This window comes from Kwoniella shivajii, chromosome 2 (assembly GCF_035658355.1).
Source record: "Kwoniella shivajii chromosome 2, complete sequence".
In the NCBI taxonomy this organism is placed as follows: domain Eukaryota; kingdom Fungi; phylum Basidiomycota; class Tremellomycetes; order Tremellales; family Cryptococcaceae; genus Kwoniella; species Kwoniella shivajii.
In genome coordinates this window covers 1,001,961-1,017,464 of record NC_085909.1, presented here as the reverse complement: position 1 = coordinate 1,017,464, position 15,504 = coordinate 1,001,961, and the positions used below count along the sequence as shown (strand labels likewise).

At 42.1% G+C, this 15,504-nt stretch overlaps 5 protein-coding genes across 5 annotated transcripts; 4 read left to right on the top strand and 1 right to left on the bottom strand.

The window, feature by feature from the left end:
• Window positions 1-693: 693 nt before the first annotated feature.
• Window positions 694-3,382, top strand: IL334_001730 (uncharacterized protein; the record flags this gene model as incomplete). The annotated part of the gene is made up of 12 exons (XM_062933485.1): window positions 694-1,290; window positions 1,375-1,487; window positions 1,567-1,677; window positions 1,742-1,869; window positions 1,977-2,171; window positions 2,240-2,295; window positions 2,358-2,458; window positions 2,530-2,583; window positions 2,659-2,810; window positions 2,875-2,911; window positions 3,003-3,102; window positions 3,188-3,382. 12 exons carry the CDS (start codon window positions 694-696, stop codon window positions 3,380-3,382), a joined length of 1,839 nt encoding a protein of 612 aa, XP_062789536.1.
• A 614-nt stretch (window positions 3,383-3,996) lies between these two features.
• On the top strand, window positions 3,997-6,717 carry IL334_001729 (uncharacterized protein; the record flags this gene model as incomplete). The annotated part of the gene is made up of 12 exons (XM_062933484.1): window positions 3,997-4,530; window positions 4,667-4,779; window positions 4,848-4,958; window positions 5,057-5,184; window positions 5,285-5,479; window positions 5,591-5,646; window positions 5,721-5,821; window positions 5,893-5,946; window positions 6,016-6,167; window positions 6,235-6,271; window positions 6,348-6,447; window positions 6,523-6,717. The coding sequence occupies 12 exons, from the start codon at window positions 3,997-3,999 to the stop codon at window positions 6,715-6,717; spliced, it is 1,776 nt and encodes a 591-aa protein (XP_062789535.1).
• A 1,807-nt stretch (window positions 6,718-8,524) lies between these two features.
• IL334_001728 (uncharacterized protein) lies at window positions 8,525-10,396 on the top strand (the record flags this gene model as incomplete). The annotated part of the gene is made up of 4 exons (XM_062933483.1): window positions 8,525-9,382; window positions 9,450-9,989; window positions 10,063-10,182; window positions 10,262-10,396. The coding sequence occupies 4 exons, from the start codon at window positions 8,525-8,527 to the stop codon at window positions 10,394-10,396; spliced, it is 1,653 nt and encodes a 550-aa protein (XP_062789534.1).
• Window positions 10,397-11,178: 782 nt separating this feature from the next.
• Window positions 11,179-11,540, bottom strand: IL334_001727 (uncharacterized protein; the record flags this gene model as incomplete). The annotated part of the gene is made up of 2 exons (XM_062933482.1): window positions 11,179-11,352; window positions 11,484-11,540. The coding sequence occupies 2 exons, from the start codon at window positions 11,538-11,540 to the stop codon at window positions 11,179-11,181; spliced, it is 231 nt and encodes a 76-aa protein (XP_062789533.1).
• An 833-nt stretch (window positions 11,541-12,373) lies between these two features.
• On the top strand, window positions 12,374-15,387 carry IL334_001726 (uncharacterized protein; the record flags this gene model as incomplete). The annotated part of the gene is made up of 18 exons (XM_062933481.1): window positions 12,374-12,463; window positions 12,533-12,562; window positions 12,626-12,673; window positions 12,804-12,835; window positions 12,896-13,112; window positions 13,173-13,295; window positions 13,357-13,458; window positions 13,513-13,647; window positions 13,712-13,840; window positions 13,905-14,058; window positions 14,111-14,166; window positions 14,217-14,270; window positions 14,322-14,476; window positions 14,541-15,008; window positions 15,075-15,091; window positions 15,143-15,191; window positions 15,251-15,306; window positions 15,365-15,387. The coding sequence occupies 18 exons, from the start codon at window positions 12,374-12,376 to the stop codon at window positions 15,385-15,387; spliced, it is 1,938 nt and encodes a 645-aa protein (XP_062789532.1).
• Window positions 15,388-15,504: the final 117 nt, after the last annotated feature.

The following is a 15,504-nucleotide window of genomic DNA, read 5'->3' as shown; positions in this document are numbered from 1 at the left end:
CTTCCTTCGATCCCTCATACCTGCAGCTTCTGTCTGTCACTCACGCCAACATGTATCAAGAGGGATTCGCCAATCACTGTCAGCAAGCATTAGCTGAGTGAACAGACTCCATCAAGATGAGGAGAATGGTAACGATTTACCCCAATAATACATGCAGCCAGCTCCTTGATGCTTCGTATGCAATGTCCATTAGAAGAAGCTTCTTAAGCTTACAAGGGCTGTGCGTGCTACTGGTTGTCACCGTTTGGTGATTCCGAATCGATTGGCGCCCTTTCTAGTGCCAAAAACGCAAGGGCGCAGATATCCCCTTTTTTTCACTTCGGAAAAAATACCGTTATTTTTGGTTGCCTCGTACATCTCCGTGTGGGGTGAAATTCTCGTAAATGAAGGACTCATAGTAACGAAAGCGCCTATTCTAGTTTGACCGGCAAACAACCGAAGCAATCTCCCTCGTACTACTGTTTTTTGCCGAGTTACTCTTCGAGTCAAAAAAGATCACGGTGCCTTCGTACCGGACATCCCGAATTTTTGTAGCAACATGGATCGATGTATGGTGTGATCCACCTGGCTTCAGCGAATTATCTAACGGATAGCAGATCGTTTTGTCTGTACTCACATCGCAAGTTGTTTAAGGATCAAGAATTAATCATTCCAAGCATATCGAGCTCATAGAGAAACTGCAGAAGAACCATCATGGCGCCTTCTAGAGGATCAACGAGTACTACACCATTGTCAAGATCCATATCACGATTGAGCGCTCCTCCGACTAGTGAGGAACAACAATATGCAGCAGATCCAATTATACCTGTAACTCAAATCAAGTCAAATTTGACATACGAAAGCATACAGGAACAGGAAGACGGCCTTATCCAACGAGGAAGGGGGATGGATCAAATTACTGAAGGTGAAAAAGATCAAGGAAATCGATCAACGTCATTATCGACTTCACAGACTTTCCCTTCTTCTTCCTCTTTACCCGCCGGATGCTCATATGGACCTTTAATCAATCCGGAACTCCTACAGACGTTTAATGTGAAACTAGAGACTGGAATATGGGATGAAGAAATCGATAAATATAGGATATTATGGGTTGATTTCCCATCCGCATCACCTCAAAATCCATTTTATTTCACTCAGACCAGAAAATATGGTATAACTATAGTTGCTACCTTATTCACATTGATGACTTCTATAAATGTTGGTGCTTTTAGTATAGGAATGGACAGTTTGATAAGGGATTTGGACTGTACAAGGGAACAAGCAGCCATCGGTTTGGGCATATACAACTTTGTGAGATCTGTTCTGCGCCTCAACCATCCGTTTTTGCATTTGATCACCATGAAAGTATGCTGATAATCGTAACTGAATCGATAGGGTTTCGCTGCTACACCTCTGATACTAGCTCCACTTTCAGAAGAATTTGGTAGAAGATGGACATATGTGGTCGCTGTGATTCTTTATCTCATATTTCACATTATGATAGCTTTGTGAGTTTCAGAGATACCGACTGTGACTTTCCATCCCTTCTTCTCGTACGTTGAGCTAAAGTGTTCTCACTGAATTTAGAGCTAAAAACTTGCCTACAATGTTACTGGCTCGTTTATTACAAGGTTGTTCAGGTTCCTGTGCGGCGACTTTAGTAGGTGGAACTATAGCAGACATATACGTTCCTGCCGAGTACGTACGAATCATTCGCAATAATACCAACTTGTATCTCGAAAGCTGATAACTGGGTCGGTAGTCGTGGATTGCCATCTGCAATTTTCGCTTTTGCTGCTATTGCAGGAAGTGGTATAGGACCGTTCATATTCTGTTGGGTGGAAACAAATCCCAAGTTACAATGGCGATGGATATGGTGGATTCAGGCTAGTGCGTATATCATCCCCGTTACATCCTCGTAGCCTTACTTGGAGATTCATGTCTCAACCTTTTTCCTGCAGATTGTTTACTGATGAATGTTCTTGGTGTTCTCACAGTGATGATTGCCGCTCTTATCATACCGATCTTCTTGGTGATGCGTGAAACCAGAGAGACTATTATTTTACGTCGTAGAGCTAAGAGATTGCGTAAAGAGAGAGGAATACATGATGGAGGGAGGTATACGGCAAGAAGCGAAGTTCAAAAAGTCAATTTCATACAAGCTATGACATCGAGCTCTTTGAGAGCCATTAGTGAGTGCTGACAACCTTCATTCGTGATATGCTGTCAATCTACATACTTACGAGGAACATAACTTTAGCTTTCCTGATTGTCGAACCGATCTTGTTGTTCTTCTCGTTGTGGATGGGTATAGGTGTGAGTGGCACTTTCATCACGTATATCTGTGCAGTCGATCCTGACGTTGGTGTTGTATTCAGTGGGGTGTGTTGTATACCATGATCACCGGATTATCATATAATTTCAAAGGTGTTTATGGTTTCGATACCAATCAAGTTGGATTAGCCTATATATCAATCACGTGAGTGCGAATCCGTCATAGATCCCAGTCATCACAAATTTGTGAGGCACTAATACTTATGACAAATTCAGCGTTGGAGGAGTACTTGGATTTGGGTTCAACTTTCTTCAAGATGCAATATATAGGTCAGTGCAAATATCTGAAATATGGCTCTATAGCTTGAGAAGATGATACTGATGATCGTGATATTCCGATCATAGACGAAAAGTTGAAAAGAGAGGTATTGAAGCTAGATTATATGCTCCTATGGTTGCTGGATTAGCATTGGCAGCTGGATGTTTCATTTTCGGTTTCACCAGTATATCCTCTATTAGTTATATAGTACCTTGTTTCGGCATAGTGATAATCATCGGTGAGTCTTCGGTGTGTGATAGAATACTCACTGTGAAGATTGTGACTGATGAGCGAGCTATCAGCTGCGGTATTCACAATTTACATTAGTGCTTTTGTGTAGTGAGCATACCTCTCAACTTTTTTGATTCCTCTGCGAAAGAAATCCAGACGAGCTCGAATGATTGACTAATTGCATGCTTCGGTTGAATAGTATCTCTGAATGTTATGGTTCATATGCTTCGTCAGCTATTGCAGCACAAAGCTTTTTGAGGAACACTTTCGGCGGAGCATTTACATTCTTTACCCTTCAAGTGAGTCATCTTACCTTCGCTCTTGTCCAAATTCATTCCTCTTATGAGAGACACGGATAGTCAAGTGACCATTCTACCTCCCTAGATGTACGATGCTCTAACACCGAAATGGACGACGTTTACTTGGGGATGTGTAGCACTTTTATTAGCAGCAGTACCATTTGTAGCTTTTTACTTTGGACCTCGATTGAGAGCAAGATCTAAGTATTCAAAACAATTGATGAAGGAAGAACAGGAAAAGATCTTGAGGGAAAAACAGGTTCTGGATGGTTTAGGATGATTATAATCAACTGTTTTATATAATGATAGGATTTATTGGAATACGGAATATTGTTCACTGCACACGGTAATATCATGCATATTGTCACCAGGACATACTATATCATCCATATCATGGTCTCTTCCGACGTAACCAGTCCATTCAGGTTCATTGTCGATCTCTGCTTTACGCTTCTATGCATCGTGGCGTCCTTCCTACCTTTATTCTATGAGCATCTGCGCAAGCATGTCCGAGTAAGACTCGCTCATCGCTCATATCCGATGATCCCTCGGGATTCTACCCCGTAGTTTGTACAAGCCGGAGCAGATCTTGGATTCCGGCAGCCATTAAGCTTTATTGACTTTTTCAGACCACCGGACTCACGCATTCCGAATGAACATTCTACTAGTCGTAGGAATCCAGAATACGAATCAAGTCACCTTGAGCGTCCTGAGTCTGATCGTGAAACTGTAGTCGTAGATCATACATGATGTGTTATCACTTGTCCATCCACTTCATCCGCATATAGCCAATCGAATATAGCCAATCAGTGATAACTCGATCACTTCTGCTTTCGTCGTTCGCTCGAAAGTACAGATTCACGATCGATCTGATCACATCTAATCCGGGCAAAAATGGCGCCTTCGAGAGGTTCAGAAAGTACGATATCATTCTCAGGACTCGAAACCTCAAGGACACTGAATGAAAGTTCAGTGGTGGACTTTAGATCATCAGAAGACGAAATCAATGAAAATGAGAAATCGGTAGTAACCATAAGGAAAACATCGACATTGACAAATCCCATCATCATCGCAGATCCCACTTTGAAAGAATTACCTTCAGGATGTACATATGGACCAATAATCGATTCAACTTTTCGAGACACATCAAACTTAGAACTCGAAGATGAACTTTTCGGTAGTAGTAATAATAATGGTAATGGAGAAGATATATATATAATTATTTGGGTGGATCTACCAATTGGATCACCTATAAATCCATTAAATTTCTCGACAAAGAGGAAATATGGTATAATGACTGTTGCAACTTTATTCACCTGTTTAACAGCAGTGAACGTTGGTGCATTCTCAATTGGACTGGGGAGCATGATGAAGGATTTGAAAATTACTAGGTTTCAAGCTTCTTTAGGCAACGGTCTTTATAATCTGGTAAGTCCCTCTTGGATAGATGTAGAATACCCCTTCCTTAGAATCCACACTGTATTCTACGAGCGAAAGGAATGCTGGTTGTAATGAGAAGGAACACCCCAGTCCACTTTTAGCTGATCATGACACCTGGTTTCAGGGATTCGCTATCACCCCGTTGGTTCTTGCTCCTCTTTCTGAAGAATTTGGAAGAAGATGGACATACGCAATAGCTGTGATCATCTACTTACTAATGCATATCATGCTAGCTTTGTGAGTTTCCGTTGTACCTGTCTATTAGATTGAAGACTCCTTCGCTTATCCTATGAGTGTTTACGTAGGGCAAAGGATCTGGGAACAATGATTGCTGCTCGTGTCCTGCAGGGATGTTCGGGTTCGGTTGCTGCTACTTTAGTAGGTGGAACGATCAGTGATATCTATATACCTGCAGAGTGAGTTGAGCGAGGAGCTTGCATTGTTAGAGGGATTGCGGAGTTGGGAAAGACACATATTCTTTCATAGCTAACGTTTTCGTCTGACGGTCGAATAGTCGTGGTCTACCGACGGCCATGTTCGCATTCACAGCAATGGCAGGTAGTGGCTTCGGGCCATTGATGTTCTGCTGGGTCGAATCGAATCCGAAGCTAGAGTGGAGATGGATGTGGTGGATACAAAGCAGTACGTCAATCAATCAATGCGATTCCAAGAAACCAAATCTTTCCCCGATGCGGATAGGTAGTTTTTCTCTAAAAGCTGACGGAGATGAATTATGGTATAGTGATGATAACGATTTTGATTATACCGATATTTTTGATACTGAGAGAGACTAGGGAACCGGTAATACTTAGACGTCAAGCTAAAAAGTTGAGGAAGGAAAGAGGTCTATCAGATGTTGGAAGATATACAGCGAGATCAGAAATTGGTAAAATCAGCTTTTGGGTCATGATGAGATCGAATTGTCTCAGGGCTATTAGTAAGTTTTCTTTCTCCGACGAGCTTGATTCGTATGCCAAATGATGCTCCATTCATCAACTGGGTTCACTCGTCCGATAGTCAAGCTGACTGAATGTCGGCGATGGTACAGCTTTCTTAGTTGTAGAACCTATACTACTGTTTTTCTCCACTTGGATGGGACTGGCTGTAAGTGATACACAACGCCCTGTTCAGCTTTGCATGTGTTCACGTGGAATGTCACTGAGGTGTTCAAATATAAGTGGGGTGTTCTCTACGCAATGGTAACTGGTTTATCATACGTATTTACTGGTACATACGGGTTTTCAATCAACCAGGTTGGCTTGATTTACATCACAATCATGTAGGTTATCTATTTTGTCATATTCACCTTCCCTTATATTGATCGTGTCGAGCTGATTGCCCTATGGTAAGAATTGGAGCTACCATTGGATTCTTCTCCAACTTCTTACAAGATGCAACCTACAGGTATGTGCAGTATTGTGGATGTTTTTTTTTGTTAAGTGTGGGCCAAGCTGACTGGCCTGTGGAGCTCAGACGTAAGGTTGAAAAAGTTGGTATTGAAGCAAGACTCTACAGTCCGATGGTAGGCGGACTAGGATTAGCTATTGGGTGTTTTTGGTTTGGGTTAAGCAGTCAACCCAATATTCATTGGATAATGCCCAGTATTGGAATCGTCATCATCATGGGTAAGTTGGTACATACCTTAATGAAGTCTGTTGCTGTCGGATGTTGACCACATAATGGGTAACATAGCTTCAATCTTCCCTATCTACCTTAGTGGATTCGTTTAGTAAGTCTTCAGCGTCCATTCCCACAGAGGGCAAATGATACTAAATCATTGATGCTTTGATGAACTCCATTTGTAGTATTTCAGAATGTTATGGATCTTACGCCTCATCAGCATTAGCGGCTCAAAGTTTCCTACGAAATGTAGTCGCTGCTGCTTTTGTATTTTTCATCTTGGATGTGAGTTTCTCCCTTCTATGGCTCTTAGTTGTGACGTCGCAAAGAAAGTAGCTCACAATGCTCTTCCAATGCTAGATGTACGACGCTCTTACACCTAGATGGACCTCAGTAACTTGGGGAAGTGTAGCTTTATTACTATCAACAGTACCTTTTATAGCATTTAAATTCGGACCTAAGATTAGATCGAAATCAAAGTATTCTAAAATCTTGATGAAGGAGGAACAAGAAAGGTTATTAAGGGAGAAACAGGTCCCAAATGAATTAGGTTAGGCTTCTCGTCGTATGGGATGGGAGTTTTTATAAGGATACTACGTGGTGTTGGTTTACGGTCACTGTCGTATTTCAGTTTATGCATATATTATCGATGTCTCGGTGTATCAAGTGATATTGTTATCTTCTTTCAATAGTTCTGACCGATGCATGGAAAACGATCTCTCAATCGAAGACTTCAAGGTTTCCACGACTATGTCAGTGGCTTCCAGATCCAGATAAAGCGCGAAGTGAAATATAGGTATGTCTTGGAACCTCTTGGTCAGATAGCGAAATATGGCACCGGATGATATCGATCTTGACGGAGGATCTCATTCCGATCAAATTGATACTTTGATACTTGGTAGGAATGGATTATTGCCCTGACCTTATGCTCCTTGAACGTTTGTTGATACCATAGCCACATCACATCACGTCTATCGCAGTCTTCCCGTCTTTCAGAAGAACAAAAAAAAGTTCAAGCCATTTTGAAAGTCCTGAAGTATAGTAAAGGTGTCGCGATTTGGATCGCGTTATAGCAATAATGCAATCGTATATTTATTGAGAATATAGTTTTAGTCGAACATGACGAAACTGTCATATCCCACTGGTTTTTGTTTTCGCGACGTGTGAGATGACCCCATGATCCAAGGATGAATGAGCGTCACTCTTTTATAACGAAAGTGAAAGACGCACAGGAGAATTCAACGTAATTGACCCTAACGGAAAGGAAGATTAGCGCCTTTTATAAAACTTGCTCCCACCCTGCAAGATGACCGGCATTACGGTGATATCAAATTGAAATCACAATTCACCACCCTCCAAGTCACGTGACTCAACCTTCACGGCCCTGAATCGTCTATTCAATGTCGATTACAAAATCTTTAACATGCTGATTACGATCTGTGAATGAGCAGAATCGTAATGGAAATCCTAATTGGATTTGGGGGGAATTGACTGTATCAAATACATTTCTCATGTTTGAGTATTGAATTGTGCTTTTGTTACTTTTGATTTCGTCTCTTGTTCCTTTAGGTGAATATTGACATTATCATACTTTGACGACAAGGACAAGCAAAGGAATCTGTAGTGTAGGTATCTCTATCTCTTTCCTCTTCTCACGACTCTCGACGACTCCTTTTTCCTCTCGACTGTTATCGGTGTATTCTCTGGTCTTTTCGATATTGCTGGACAGTAGGACAAAAAGAAAGAAAATCACGCGTCATTCAACCTACAACTACTACAAGCCTCCCCATACACTGTTACATTATTCCTCCCCCCAACAATTCACGTTTTACATCCTGGAAGCTTCATCAACGTGAATAGCACAGAAGAATAAGATGGCCAGTGGGATACCTGTGAGTTTTATCTCTGTCTTCTCCTTCACCATCATCCTTCTTCGAAATAGGAAGGGCGTAGCGGTACGGTGATAGGGAATCTCGCGTGGTATTTTGAGAACATGGCGAGGTGAAATGCGTATTTTGAACAATACAATTTCCGAGACGCGATGTTTTGTATAATGAGACAATCAAAAGACATATGAGGCGAGCATAGTCTGAATACCTTTCATGATCATCATACACAACTTCAATCGAACCTCTTCCAATCAACTCTTTGTGCTTGTTGTATCTGCATGCTGACGATCTGTTATCTACTCATCCTTTAATTCTTAATTCCTATCCTTCAACTTTATGAAATTCACCGATAATTCAAATCCTCATTACTTCATTCATTCCTTTCCTTCAACGTTATCCATTTCATACTGTCCATCCTATCCTGAAATCAACCTGCTCTCCCTCACTACTACATTTCCCCCGACACATCAATCATGCCTCCTCAACGCGATATACAGACCCGCCGAGCTACTCGTCGAGTCGATGAGAATGCCCCTCCCGCTGCTGGTACGATAGCCACTCGATCCAGAGCAACTGTCACCAATGGTACTCTCGCTGCCAAATCGGCCACTGCGGCCACTTCCATCCCCGTTCTCAAACGAGGCCTGTCAGCCAACAACACTTCAGCCACAAGGCTAAAGGGCACAACAGCTACCGTCAAAGATGCAGGTCTTGGTAAAATTGACTTAGCAGCAAAGAGAAGAGCAGCTTTAGGTGAAGTAACAAACGGAGGAAAAGATGGAGAAGGAAAGAAGGCTAGTGGAAACGAAGCAAGAAGACCTTTGGCAACTACTCAAACATCATCACAAGCTGTTCCTCGTCGTACAGTCAGATCAGCCGTTGCCGCTCCCGTCATCAAGGAAGAGAAGGTCATCGGAAAAAGAAAATCTGTCATTCCGTCATCCAAAATTCCTTCTCGATCACGCTCCACAACAGCTGCGTCAACTTCTACCACTGCCACTGTTCCCGAAACCAAACCGTTGAAAGAGAGGAAACCTAACATCGGAGTTGATGAAGAACCGTTACGTAAAAGAAGGAAGACCTCTACTCCACCTCCCTTCGCAGAACAGGAAGAGGAAGAAGCGAAACATCATGATGTCGATGGTATTTATGATCACGACGGCAGAGAAGTTCTCCTTTCGAGTGGAAGTAAACAAGCTGTGGGGTTAAGAAGTCCCAAGCGAAAAGCCAAAGATGATGGTTGGACAGATCTCGACGCAGAAGACGAAGGTAATCCCAGTATGGTCAGCGAATATGTCGTCGACGCTTTTGATTACATGTTGTCTATCGAGGTGAGTATCATAGGAACACGCTCATTCAGTGTAAACTCAACTTGCTGATCTCCGTTTACGCTGTCAGGATCAAACCATGCCCAGCACAGATTATATGGATATGCAACACGAACTCCAATGGGAAATGCGAGCTATCCTGATGGATTGGTTGATTGAAGTTCATTCAAAATTCCGATTACTTCCCGAAACACTTTTCATCGCTTCCAACTTGGTCGATCGATTCCTATCGAAACGAAAGATCTCACTCATCAAATTCCAATTAGTCGGTTTAACAGCTCTTTTTATTGCATCTAAATATGAAGAAGTGATCTGTCCCTCCATCGAACACTTCTTACATATGACAGAAGGAGGTTACGATACGGACGAAATCTTAAAAGCTGAAAGATACATGTTATCAACTCTCGATTACGATCTTTCGTATCCCAACCCATTACATTTCCTTAGAAGAATATCAAAAGCAGATGGATACGATATACAAACCCGGACAATAGCAAAATTCTTACTCGAAATCAGCTGCGTAGAACATGAATTACTAAGTTACAAACCTAGTCAATTGGCTGCTGCAGCCATGTGGTTAGCTAGATTATGTTTAGACAGAGGTGATTGGGTAAGCAACTTTCCTACTTCTAGATGTCAGTACAACAAGATTGAGAGCTGACGCAATAAATATTATCAATTAGTCACCTAATCTCGTTCACTATTCTTTCTACGCCGAGAAAGAAATATTAGGACCCGCGCAAGCAATGCTCAACTACATCCTCGATCCAAAATTCAACGATACATCATCATTCTACAAAAAGGTTAGTCATCGACCTTTCTCTTACTACTTGTAACTCGGATAAGCTTTCCATGTGCTGATTTTATTTTATTCCGATATAGTACGCATCCAAGAAACACATGAAAGCATCCGTCTATTTCCGAGATTGGGCAAACTCACAGTGGCCAGAATCAGTTTCTGGTACCAATGAATTCGCAGGAAAAGAACTAGATTTCCTCTTAGCTTCTGACATATAACCGAATCCAATTTCTCTCCTTTTTCAAATCCCGTTGATCGGTTCAGATTTTTGATGCATTCCTCTTCGTATCCCATTCTATACTGGCCAATAACGCGCCAAATTTCCTCAAATTCTACTATCGATGTTTGTTGTGATAAAAAAATCCCTCTACATACTTCAACTCAATCTTGATCCAACGAAAAAACCCCCAATCGCATCAAACGCATAATCTTCCTCTGGTCTTCCCTTCGACATGCTTTTCCGCTAAACCCAAATCCGTATATATCACGAAATTCATAACAAATACCCACGAAAAGGACAAACAACGTAGAAGTCATAGGAGGCGGTTTTTTATATGATAATATGTACATATATATATGTTTATACCTTTTTCACTGTTCTTTTCCTCCCTTCCATTAAATAGGCTCTTTTCATTCGTTTTTCTTCGATCCTCGCTTTCCTCCATACGACTCAATGATGGGAATAGAAAGGAGAAACGATCTGCTTTTATAGTCTATATACTTCACTCATAGTAATGTTAGATTCAAACCATGAGTGTGCATGACGAGATGTATTTTGGTGACATGTCAATATTGAAACAAGTTGAAACACAAGTTACGTGTAAGATGAGGAGTGCAAGCTGTGGACAACCACAATTGTTGACGGGTAGGCTTTGAGAAAGAAAGACCGTCTATCGGTAGTTTAGGTTGAGAAATGACGAAGTGACGAAATGAGACGATACCAATATCGTCTGCAACCATCTAATCATATCTTTATACATATACACATGTAATATTATCATTAAACCTTTTTTCCACCTTTGACCGCCTTCTTTCTGGCTTCACTCAACATGACTCTGGCGAAGAATAACCCTACAGCTGATATACCCGACAGTAAGATCAACAAAGGAAGTTTGATTGCCCACTCTCTTGCGGGGAAGAGTGATTGTACCGGCGAATCAGAAGATAAGAATGGCTAAAAGATGGCATTGTGCGGGCACACCCTGTTAGCATCAGGGATCGCTCATCTGCAATTGAGCGGTACGTATATCGTAATTTGGGTGGTCGTGAAAGGATGAAGCGGAAAACCATGGACAGATGACTTACAAGTAATAGTGCCCATATCGTATAGTAGATGAAAACAAATCCTGCTATGAAAAGCATAGATCCTCCCAGCAGTTTATCTGATGTTGCCTATGTATGAACAAGTACAGAAAAATGCCGGGAGTATCGATCGCAAGGGCAAAATACGAACGAGTGAAACAAGTATATTCAACATATGTCAGCTATTTTTCTACCTCTATTCATCGAGAGGAAGGCATCACTGACCATTTTCGATTGCTATTGTATCTGTTAAGTGTGCGAAGTGTACCAGCGGGTCTTCTCTTTCGGATCTTGTTTGCTGTGAATTGCTATTTGGGTGCACCTTCTTCCTTACCTGTATCCTCTAGAATCACCTTCACTTTTCTTTCTCTCTGTTTCGTATCAACACGTCGAAGCTAATCAAAACGCAATATCCGCGTGGCAACGTGGAGGTCATGGAAAGTGAGATTACATAATCTTCCTTATACAGATCTATGTCCGGGTATTCGCTATGACCGGTTATTACCCAGACTGGTAATTTCACCATTGTTACCTCTGTTTGTTTCCCCGCAATTGTGCATGTGGGTTCCCTCGCTCGTTATTTCATGTCAAATGCTTCGTTGATTAATATGTATGAAACTGTATGACTGACTGGTAAAATCTTGTTGGTCGACCGGTTAATGACTTTGCTTCAATCGTATGTTTAATCAGAATTAGCATTCCAATTCAATCTCTTTCCACATAAGATCACTTCCAAGTTTTCTCTATCGTCTATCAGTCAAACAAGCATCTAGGAAGAACTCGAACAGCTTTGACGCGAATATAAGACTCTCCTATCTCTTCAATTGTATCACTTCTTCTTCTATATATCTCATCTGTCTCCCTTTGTATTACCAACAAAAGACAAGCTCAGAATGTCTTCGAACGCAAAAGTGATTATTGTCGGTGGTGGTCTATCAGGACTTTCAGCCGCCCACACAGTGTTAGAAAGAGGTGGTAATGTCGTGAGTGTCCATTCTGACTTCACCATAGTACCTGTTGATAGATGAAGCTGATCCCACTGAATATATCAGATTCTCCTTGACAAGAATAGCTTCATGGGTGTAAGTTCAGTTGAACGACAGGGTAAGATACTCGGACAACTGCTGATAAAGCTGTATTTATAGGGTAACTCTACGAAAGCTACGAGTGGTATCAATGGTGCTGCAACTCAGGTAAGCTGCGTATCTTCCAATATAGCGTGATTATCTAGCTGACCACTTTCTTGTAGGCTCAACAAGTTCGTTAGCTTTCCAATTAATCCACTTGTCGAGGTAAAGCTAATTCTGACAATCGAATTAACAGGATCTCGGTATACCAGACTCATCCGCTAAATTGTACATATCTATCTCACCTTTCATCTTCATCAAATTAAGTTGTACTGACTAGGACTTCAGCTTTGCCGATACCAAGAAGTCTGCAAGAGAATTAGCCCGAGATGATTTAATCAAAGTGTTAACTTATAAATCAGGTGACGCGGTCAATTGGCTGGTCGAAAGGTTCAATCTCGACTTATCAAAAGTATCTCGACTTGGTGGTCACTCAGAGAAAAGAACACATAGAGGTGGTCAACAATTCCCTGGTATGACTATCACTTATGCTCTCATGGAAAAGGTTAGCTACTCCGGTTGCTCGTGACGAAACTTGTGCATAGCTAACTATTCTCAATGGTAGCTCGAAGACTTGGCGGAAAGTTCACCTGACAGAGTCAAGGTGTTGAAGAAAGCGAAAGTCACCAAACTCCTTGATGAGGGAGGTAAAATTGTCGGTGTAGAATATGAGAAAGATGGTCAAAAGGTATATCACCACTTCTTTCCTCGACTCTTGTGGGAATCGCAGCTGATAGTCATGCACATAGTTCATCGAACAAGGTCCAGTCATTCTTGCCACTGGTGGTTACGCAGCCGATTTCACGGGTGATTCATTACTCAAGAAACACCGACCTGAATATTATGACTTGGTGAGTCAACCTCCCCTTTCTCTTATTGTCAACTTCCGCTGACATATAGAATAGCCAACCACAAATGGAGATCACTGTACTGGTGATGGACACAAGATGGCCATGGCTATTGGTGCTAAAGGTATCGATCTTGAGAAAGTACAGGTTCACCCTACTGGTTTGGTAGATCCTAAAGAGCCCGATGCCAAAGTAGGTAGCAAGCGATCGATTACCATTTTAATGTCATTGACACTTACTCACTTCAACATCTTAGGTCAAGTTCTTGGCTGCCGAAGCGTTACGAGGTGTCGGTGGTCTTCTCCTGGACAACACAGGTAGTCGATTCGTCGATGAACTCCAGCATCGAGACTATGTCACTGGTAAGATGTGGGAGAATAATAAAGTAGGTGTCACACTTTACTACCTTGACAATTTCAAGAACTTACTCGAAGACTTCGACTGAATAGTTCCCTATTCGACTTGTGCTTAACGGGCAGTCAAGCAAAGAGATTGAATGGCACTGCAAGCATTATGTTGGTCGGGGACTTATGAAGAAGTTCAATAGCGGCGAAGAGCTTGCTAAAGAGATGGGTGTCAAACCTGAGGCTTTGAAGAAGACATGTAAGCTAAATACCCTCGTCAGGACATATTTAAGCTAAACCTCTGGGACCAGTCGATGACCACAACAAATATGCTAAGAGCCCTGGTACAGACCCATTTGGCAAGAAGGTAAGCTGTCATACAAGACTTGTAGATTGGAAAGCTAACAGATATCCCAGTTCTTCAGTGGCGGTGATTTCAAAATGGATGACATTTACCATGTCGCTCTCATGGTAAGCTGAGCCATTTTAATGATTTCTAGATGCAGCTAACAGAAGATACAGACTCCCGTCTTACATTACACCATGGGTGGTCTTGAAATTGGCACCGACTCTGCTGTACATGATTCCAGCTCAAGACCTATTCCAGGTCTCTATGCTTGCGGTGAATTGGCTGGTGGTGTCCATGGTGCAAACAGGCTCGGTGGAAGTTCTCTTCTGTAAGTGACACAAGCGTATGATTGATGTCGATCACTGCGCTCATGTAATCGCATCCGTCCATAGTGGTTGCGTCGTCTTTGGTCGAGTCGCAGGTGATGCGGTGTCATCATATCTCCTTTCTCAGCTCGCCAACGAACGAGCTGCCAATCGATTATCAAATGTTGCCGGCCACTTGCTCGAAACTAAAATCCGAGTCGATCCAAACTCCAAAAATGTCAACCTGGAGTTCTCTTGGGCCAACTCCGACTCCGGTTCTCAATCTTTTTCATCTTCAGGAGGAGGCCAACAGACTGAAGTTCATGGCACAAGACAAGGAGCGCAAGATGGTTCCGTTCCTGCCAACTCCCAACCAGCAAAAGAAGGTGACAGGACTTTAGCCCAAGTCGAGCAAGAGAAATTACCAGAAACCAAGGAAGACAAGAAGACTGGCGGGAAAACAAAAGGAGAGTATACTGTTGAAGAGGTTGGCAAGCATAACAAGGAAAATGATTGTTGGGTTATCATTGATGGTGAAGTTTTGGATGTGACAAAGTAAGCGAATTCGCTGTAGCAACAGTTCGAACAGAAGTGGTAGCTGATATGCATGTTCACGAACAGCTTCTTGGCCGACCATCGTAAGTTGCCAACATAAGCTCTCAAGAACAGACCGCTGACATCTACGGTAGCCGGTGGTGCCAAGGCAATTCTGCTTTACGCAGGAAGAGATGCTACAGAGTGAGCTGGATGGCTCTCACAAGTTCTGAATGCCAGCTAATCATATTTCCCGCATCCAGAGAATTCGCCATGATCCATCCTCCCAATGCCATCTCAAAATACGCTCCTGATACAGGTAAGCCTCATCATTTAAAGCCACGTTTTGATACTGACATGGACATCGTTGGTCTCAGTCATTGGGAAAGTCAAGGCGTAGAGGGGAATTGAGACTTTTTTGAAAGTTTGTATTACTCCACCTTTGTACATATTCCAGGGCTTTGAGTCTTTTTCTCTGTCAGTTTCAGCATCGTCGTCAAGAAGATATGAAGTTGGA